This window comes from Nicotiana tabacum, chromosome 6, assembly GCF_000715075.1.
Source record: "Nicotiana tabacum cultivar K326 chromosome 6, ASM71507v2, whole genome shotgun sequence".
Lineage (NCBI taxonomy): Eukaryota > Viridiplantae > Streptophyta > Magnoliopsida > Solanales > Solanaceae > Nicotiana > Nicotiana tabacum.
Genome location: NC_134085.1, coordinates 108,823,721 through 108,832,829, shown reverse-complemented (window position 1 = coordinate 108,832,829; position 9,109 = coordinate 108,823,721). Strand labels below are relative to the sequence as shown.

The 9,109-nt window shown below is 35.6% G+C and overlaps 1 protein-coding gene across 1 annotated transcript; it reads left to right on the top strand.

Moving 5' to 3' along the window:
• Positions 1–4,186: 4,186 nt before the first annotated feature.
• LOC107804223 (uncharacterized) lies at positions 4,187–8,460 on the top strand. The gene is made up of 2 exons (XM_016628073.2): positions 4,187–4,315; positions 6,640–8,460. The coding sequence occupies exon 2, from the start codon at positions 6,663–6,665 to the stop codon at positions 8,280–8,282; it is 1,620 nt and encodes a 539-aa protein (XP_016483559.1). The 5' UTR covers positions 4,187–4,315; positions 6,640–6,662; the 3' UTR covers positions 8,283–8,460.
• Positions 8,461–9,109: the final 649 nt, after the last annotated feature.

Below are 9,109 nucleotides of genomic sequence, written 5' to 3'. Positions count from 1 at the left end.
TTTACTTTCATTGAGGTTCTAATTTCCAACAAGGTTAAATAAAATGTGTCGTGACTCACGGGTGCATTTCATGTAACGTGCTTACGACGTGTTTTAAATAACTTTGAATTTTTTCCGAAATATTAAAAGCGACTAAAATAATAGTACCCTTTTGCTTTTGCTTTTGCTTTTGCTTTTGTTTTTGCTTTAACTTTAACTTTAGCTTTAGCTTTTGCTTTAGCTTAAACAACTGTACAACATGTGCCGATTGTTTTTTTGGAGTATGTTTAAGTTTGTTGTCATTTGGTTGAAGCTCATGAATTAAAGTTTGGTTTTTAAATTAACTTTAGGTGCTACTGTTTTGAACTCATCATTGGATATATATTAAATTGAGGTGATAAGAAATTTATTTTCCTTGTTTTCATTTAGCATAGTATTTAGCGCACTGGATTACTTATTTTTAGTATTTAATGTGTTAAGTTGTACGGTGTCTTACATGTAAATTAGCAGCTCATAGTTCTTAGCTTATTATTTGCTATTAGTTGATTGTGCAGTAGTGAGAAAATTGGAGATCAACTGGTGTGCCATTATTTATTTATTTTTTGCCACAATTCCCTATTATTCTTGTTTGAAGTTCGTGTATCAAGTTTCAGTGACTCAACTCTGTTTTGCTTGGTGATGCTCGTTATTGGTTTCTTGTCACACATTTTGTATGGAAATTCGAGGTGTGCCATGACAAACAAAATTCTTAAATGCACGGCCCTCGTTTAATTAACTTGTTTATTTTTTAGAAATCAAGGCGCGCGATTTAGCGAATTTTCCATGGCACTCGCAAAGTTGCAAATTCGTAATTGCTTTAGGCGCGTTAATTTAATAATATTACATTCTTAAATTCGGATGCGCATTTATGTGACCCAAATTCAAATTTCAACGATGTTAAAATATGTCAAAATCACGGGTGCATTTATGTGACGTGGTTCGAGACGTATTTTAATAACGTTGAAATTTTCTTTAAAAAATGAATAAAAGCGGTTTAAGTTAAAATTTGCACATAGGTTTAAACATGTACTAAAATCAGATAATATGCCAATTATAACAGTTGAGCGACCGTGCTAGAACCACGAAACTCGGGAATGCCTAACACCTTTTCCCGGGTTAAAAGAATTTCTTACCCGGATTTCTGTGTTCGCAGACTGTAATATAGAGTCAACCTTTTTCTTGACTCGGGATTTGAACCGGTGACTTGGGACACCATAATTATCCCAAGTGGCGACTCTAAATGATTTTAAATAAATAAATCCTGTTTCGATTATCACTTTAAGTTGGAAAAACTCCCTTATACCCTTCCGGGGGTGTAGGTAAAAAGGAGGTGTGACACTCTTCGCGAACGCGGTAGGCCCTTCGCGAACGCGAAGAAGGCCTACCTAGCCTTTTAAAACAGAACTCAAATACGGGATTAAGCTATTCTTTCATATTTTTAAAAATTAGAAGACTTAGAGGCGATTTTCAAGAGACAATTTCTTCCCCAAAGTGTTGGTAAATGATTCCAAACTACTTTTTTTCAATTACCCATTACATTTCATGAATTTTCAACCTAAAATCTAGAGTTTTCATGGTGGAAATTGGGGGTTTGGGTAGAATTAGGTTTTTTTGTATAATTGGAATTTAGACTTCGATTTGGGGTCGGATTTCGAAACTAATTATATATTCGGGCTTGAGGGTAAATGGGTGAATGAGTTTTGTTTCGAACCTCGAGTTTTGACCAAGCGGGCCCGGGATCGATTTTTGAATTTTTGGGGGAAATGTTGGGAAACCTAATTTTATGTATTGAAATCGATTTCTTTAGCAATATTTGATGTTATCAAGTTAATTATGGCTAGATACGAGTGGTTTGGAGGTGTAATCTAGAGGAAAAGCGGTAATTGAGCAGTGAATGGCCTATGGATCGAGGTAAGTGACGTGTCTAACTTTGACTCGAGGGATTAGGAACCCTTGACTTAATTGCTATGTGAAAATCCATGTGAGTGGCGTATGGGTGAGGTGACGAGTATCTATGCGCTGCCAATTTATCTGTTTTACCTGTTTTCTTCCCGTTCTTATTATATTGTCTTCCCTACCTTAACTGCTACATGTTATACTGTTATTTTCATGCTTAATTACTACTTGTCAGACATTGTTTTCCATTGTTGAAGGTATTAGCTACGTCGTAGTTTCATCATTTCATACTGTTGGCTTAAGTTGGTTTATCGGTGTTCTAGGGTATAATTTGGATTTGATTTCGCTGAGTAGTATTAATTGTGTAACGTTTCATAATGTACAAGCTTTCTGTTTGCTTTGGTTTGAGGTTTAAATATTATGGGGAGTTGAGTTAAATTGTGAAATTTTGGTACTTATTGAATAATTGATACTGATATGGTGGGATCGGGTTGCGCGCCACAACAAGATGAATAAGGGTGATATATTGAGGAGAATAAGGGTGAAATTCTATTATACGGTGGTATAGGATTGCACGCCGCGACAGGAGGAATAAGGATGGATTGATATGGAGTAATAAGGATGGATATTCATATTGATATTGATTATATGGTGGGATCGGGATGCGCGCAGCATCAGTTTATGTGTTTATGTATCTTTCTTCTACTGTGCAAGTTATTCTGTAGTTTTACATTTCACTTAAGGATTGGTTATAGCTGGATAGTGATAAAAATACTTGAGTTCTGTATTCATTCCTTGCAAGTTACTGCTTTATTTTGTTCTGTTTTTCTTTCTGCTTTTATTGTACACTGTATGCAGGTTAAATTGTAATTGCCCTGCCGTAGCCCCGTCACTACCTCGTCGAGGTTAGGATCTGCACTTACCAGTACATGGGGTCGGTTGTACTGATACTGCACTCTGCACTTTCTATGCAGATTTTGGAGCTAGTAGAGGCTGATTGAGAGATTGGCTTCAGATTACAAAGTTAGGAGACCCAAGGTAGTCCTGTTAGCGCCCACAGGCCCTGGCATCCCCTTCTACATCTCTATATTATTATTTTTTTATTTCCAAAATAGATGTAATTTCTTTCGGATCGATATTTGTAGAAAATCATAGTATGTTCGTAGATTGTGACACCGAATATTGGGTAGTAATGGCAATGACATTGGTAATAGTATATGGACAAAAAGATTATTTACTTACTTCCGCATTTAATTCTATTTATTCTAGCTTGTTAAATTTTAATCGATGAAATGTAAAGGAAAATGGTCAATAAAACTCTAACATTGACTTGCTTAGCGAGTGTGATGTTAGGCACCATCACGGTCCTGATGGTGAAAATTTTGGGTCTCGACAGTATCTCTTAGTTGCTGCCTTGTTTGGTAAAATGCGCTTTTTGATGCAATTGTTGAAATTGACATATTTAGCACGTCTCGAGCTATCGCCGAAAAAAGAGAAAACTGCTTTGCGTCATCTTCAGGTGACATTTCAGAACAGATATATTATCTTTTCATATAAAAAGTGGGTTTTACAGGGTATATAACTTTTGGAGAAACAAATGAATACTTTTATTGACTTTTTTGTCCTAAAACAAAGAAAAAATAACTTTGCTAGGTAAATTCATCAAGTTGATTGACCATTTAGGAAAATAAATTGGATATAATATAAAATATGCATTTAATTTTGTAATAGGAAAAACTTTTATTTTCAACTTAAACTTTGCCTTTTTAAATGACTTGGGAAAAAGAATTTTGGAGAAGTAACTTTGTCACTTGATTTCTCAAGCTAGGATTGTTATCCTACATGCCGAGATTATTATTTGGAGAATCAAAATAATATTTCTTTGACCGCACATACAACTATAAAATATTTTGAGTTGTTAATTATTATGAGTTTAGTTCATCTTATGTAATTTTTAAATATTTTATTTCAAAAAACTTAAAAATTAAAATAGTCTGACACTCATAGGACTAAAAGAGTAGTTAAATTGTATTAAGCGAAAAGGGATACTTGATTAATTGTTTAAACCGTTGTAAACATAAATCAAAGAACATTTGAGTAAATAAATCGTTAAAAGAATGTTGAAAATGAAAGAAAGGGACAAATAGAAAGAGAAAAGGGGGGAAACAAAGAGGCCGGAAATTGAGATACTTTTCCCGCCTCCGAGTCATTGTCGTGTTCTGTGGTGGACTCCACCTCTTCTCACCCTTTTCTACTTGTCTTTTAAAAATCCTCACAAACCAGCTAGTATTTCTCACTTTCACTCCCAATCTTTTCAATTCTCAAATCCATCTTCCTTTTTCTATCAGTTGCAAATTTGGGGGTTTCTCTTTTGAGGTCGCATTTCTTCGCTCAATTCGAGGTATGTTTCATCCCTACAACGCCTCATGCTTCATTTATTTATGGTTTTTCTTTTTCTGTTTGTTCCGTGTTTTTGAGTTGTTTACTTGCTGTGGTTTTCTCTGTACAGTATTTCTGTTTCACTTATATTTCGGTATCTTCTTTTGCATTGATTCAATTTGAATATCTCTTTGTTTTCTTTTCCTTTTTTCTTCTTTCTGCTTCGATTTTCTATCTTCTTTTATTCCTCTATTTGCTTCTGTCTTCTCTCATTAGTCCATGTTATGTGACGAAACACCCTTCCGGCGTATAAACATTTCGTTACTCTCCACTTGAGATCTCTAAACACGAGCTTTAGTTGCCAAATTGCAAGAGTAATAGTGCAAATGTAGTTGATTCATAGTTTACTTTTGTCCATTTTCATAAATTTGATAGAAGCCGCTAAATTGGAGTGGTGACTCAATGAGACGGGGGGAAAATGTTGGCAGAGGTACTTTCCCATGGTATAAGAACAAGGAAAATACATACATAGCCTCTAGGATAGAAGATTACTCTTTAGAACTTTAGTTTATTCAGATCTAAGTTGTTCCCACATGGCAGTTTAGGTGCCGCACCCGTGTCGATACGACACTAGTGTGGATGTGGGTATGGGATCCATACAGGATCTGGTCAAACGATTTTGATTACTTTGACCACGACGGACGAAAAAATTCGAGATAAGATATAATTTGATTCCCGAAATTAGAACCAAAACTAGGGTAAATTTGAAGAAAATAGCATACCTTATCTAGAAAATCACTTCTTTACTTATCTACAACTTGAAAATAAAAAAGAAATTCACACTTTACAAGTTATACATAAGTATTCCACAAAATTTCTCATAATTTAAAGATATTTTTATATTTTTATTTTTTTGAATTATTTTTAGTCGGATCCCTGTATACCCGAATCTTAGAATTTACATCTCGAAAGATCCGACCTCTAGATCCGTACCTGTGTCAGGCACTCACACCCGTGTCCGAGCAACTTAGATTCAGATATAATTAAGCTTCATTGTCGAAGTGTAATATCATATATGTTCGATCCATAAACTTCTACTCCACCATTTATGGTAGAAGGAATTACTCGATATGTTTCAATTTGTATGACACTTTGAGGCTATTCCAAAATGTTTGACACTATTCTATTTTTATCAACTTTCAGATCTTCTAAGAATTCAAATCCATTAACGTAAATTCTACTCTATTATGATGTTTTCTCTTTCAAACTAACTTTTCAATATGTTCTATTAATCTTTTTCGCACTATCACTAATATAATTATTTTTTTCCACTACCACTACCTTAATACATAAGTAATTAAAAAGTGAGTATTGTAAAATTCTGTGCTGGTCAAACATTATCATGTAAATTAAAATGGAGGAAGTGTTCTTTTGGTTTTGTTGGTTAGATATCTATAGACGTTCTTGGTTAAGGGAGAGATAATGTTCAAGGGGAGCTTAATTGCAGATCACTATGATGCACGAATATGTGATCAAATACGACGACTTTCTCCTGAACTGTTGAGCTATTAATTGGAGTCGTACTTCATTTTGCTTCGTTTCAAGTTGCTCCCACTGGAAATCATGGTGAACTCTGTCATTACATATGAAAAATGATCTGTATTATGTGCTTAATGGTTCTGTCATATTGAGCATTGAGAGTATCTGTTTGACCTTTGATGGATTATGTTAATGGAGTTGACACTACATGCTTTTCTGATCATTGTTCTACACAATCTAATTTTGAACATGATTACTACGTCGTTCTTTGTCACTAAAGTAACTCATTTCTACCTGAAGTCAATGCAGTATGAGTCTCGAAAGCTTCTAGTTTCACACTCTGCTTAATCTTCTAAGCAATCTTAGTTCATTCTGTTTATTCACTGCTTGCTTTTGTGATTATCTCTGTTTCACATGTTTTTTAGAAAAAATAAAAGATTTTTTTCTCTACATCTTATATTTTTGGTGTTTGCCAATTGAATCATTTCTTTAATGTCATAAACTTTAATGATATATATCAAAGATGGTACATTCCGTGAAAGCTTGGATTGCTTTGCTGAAACTATTGATGTTATGTAGCCTCATAATGGGTTAATTCCCTAATTTAAAAAGAATGATAGGGTTCAAATAACTCCTTTACAGTGTGCTTCATGTCTTGCCATAATTTGGATTCGAATGCCTTAGTAAGTTGTTAAAATTGCAAACAGCTGGACAATGATCTTGGGTAGAGTAGCAATTCTTTTATCACTCATCTTATGACTAAAATTGGAGCACATGAAAAGGCTAAAAAAAATCACATAAATGCAGGTGTTCAAACAGTTGTCAAGAAAATGGAGAATTTGATTGAACAAGATGTAGAATATTCTGCTCAGACAGGTGAGTTTCAACTAAATGAAGATCTCTGTCCAGCTTCCCTTCCAGTGCAGCGTTCTGAAGATGCTGCTTTTTTTAAGAATGATTCCTCCCTGCTTACTCAAAACCAGAAATTGGTTCATAATGAAGGTGCAGATCAGGCTCTTCTTTCTAACTCATCTGCGAGCTCTTGCTGTAGTTCTTCTGATATATCTGTCAAGGAAGGTTTTGATTCTTCATCATTATTACCAGAATTTGATTTAGAATCATACAGCTCATCTCCTGATGGGCACCGAAAATTGGCCTCAAGTGGGGCACAAATGACATTGCAAGGCAACTATTTGGACATGGGGACCAAACCGCCAAGCAAGAACCAAATTGCCCATAGAGAAGATAGGGAATATGAAATGGTGCTGAACAGTATCCTGGATCATGAACATGAGATCAGTGTTTCAAGCAAAAGAATCCATTTCTCAGAAGAAGAGCTACAGGGGTTGAAATATGAGCTTGAGAGAAATGAATCAGTTGCCAAGCTGATAGTTTTCCTGAAAGTGCAGCTTAGTTCAGCAGAAAGTGAGGTTGAGATGCTATGGGATGATCTCGAAACGGACAAAGGAAAGATCCAAGAACTACAAAAGCAAGTAGCTCTTCTGGAAAGTCGGATATCAAACTCTGATTACAAGATTGAGGAATTGGCGAGTGAGTTGGAAATGACTAGAGATAAGCTTGAGGCGTCAGAGGAAGAAGTTGCCAGGTTAAAGGATGACTGTTCAAAAGTGATCACCGAGAACACTTGCTATTTGGCTGATCAGCTTGAATCAACTCAGGAAGAGTTAATCTTGCTGAAGGCCAAGCTTGATTCTGAGGAAAGGCATACCTTGGAACTACAGGAGAGCATTATGAGGAACAAAGCTGACATATCAGATCGTGACCAAGAGATCAGGAGAATCAGTGCTGTACTAGAGGACGCCCAAGAAAGCTTCTGCGGGCAGAAAGAGCAGTTCCAGTCTCAAATAACTAGTTTGTCAGAACAGCAGACCCTGCTAGAGGCAAAGACTGAACAGTTAGAGATGCAAAACAGATCATTAGAACGTAAGGCAAGACAGTGTGAAGCTGAGAAGATTGAAATGAAAACTTTGCATGAAGTACAAGAAATCAAATGGAAGGCTGAAACTGAATGCTTGAAAATGGAGATAAATAAGAAAGGTGAAGAAGTCCATGGTTTGAATAAAGATCTCTACAAGCTTAAACTGGAGTATGACACACTAATGACAAAGAAAGATGAGGTTAATGCTAAGGTACAGAGACTTGGTGCAAAAGTGATGTCAAGAGACATTCAAATCCAAGAAATGAAGGATCACCTGAAGCAGCTTATTGCAGGATCTGAAAGTGCACAGAGATCAATAGAGGAATTAAGGCTAAGAGTGGAGGAGTTGCAGAAGGAAGTGGAGAGACAAACATTGGTAATCTCAGATAGAGCTGAGGAGAAAAGGGAGGCTATACGGCAACTATGTTTCTCACTGGAGCATTACAGAAGTGGATATCAAGAACTCCATGATTATTTGCAGCGTAGAAGGCATGCAATTATAGCTGCATAATTCACTTAATAGCCTCATTATTTGTTTACACCTTTATGCTTAAGAGTTTGGATTGTTTACATTTTATTATAGTTACCTTTGATGCATCGTGTTGTATTTATTATATGGGATGATTTTGTATTAATTATTAGATCAAATGTGGATGCTTCTTATAGTATTTAACTGAAAGTTCATGTCACTACTCGCTACCAGGGGGCACATTGTCATTGAGGGTAGAGTAAAGCAGAAATTTGAAGTTCCAAAATGCAAAACATACTAGAGCTGGAGCTGAATATATCATTTCTTCTCCTGTTTGCCTTTTCATATGTTGGTGGTGCTAACTGATCTGATAGTAATATACCTCAGCTTAGAGTACCGTACCCCTTAAATTAAGAATTACACGAGTTTTAACATATATCATGCTCCTATTAGCTATGCCAAAAAAAATTCTAGAGAGAAAATCATGATAAGTTTTTCGCCTTCTGTTGGTTTCCAGCAGCAAATAGAGTTGAATATATCATTGACTAAAGTGTTTTGTGTCTGTTTTAGGTTTGCTTGGCTCCCACTAGTCAAATTTTCTTCCAAAAAATAATCAGCTAGTGCTTGAACCAGAATTTTTGCAAGGGTGTTGACTTAGACTTTCTTGGTAGAAAAGACAATTTCTGTTTTAAGGGTTGACTAATTCCTTACTGAGTTTCATTCCTAAGGTGGTGTTTGACCATTTCAAGAAGTACATAGTCAACACGCTCCAATAATAACTCCAAGTAATTTGAGCATTAAATTGGTGGGAGAGTAGGTTCCTTTGGCTTCACCTTAATTATGTAGCAATATTTGCCACTGACAGATAT

Coding starts and splice junctions, on each gene's coding strand:
- LOC107804223 (XM_016628073.2), top strand. CDS start 6,663: ATGGAGAATTTGATTGAACAAGATGTAGAATATTCTGCTCAGACAGGT.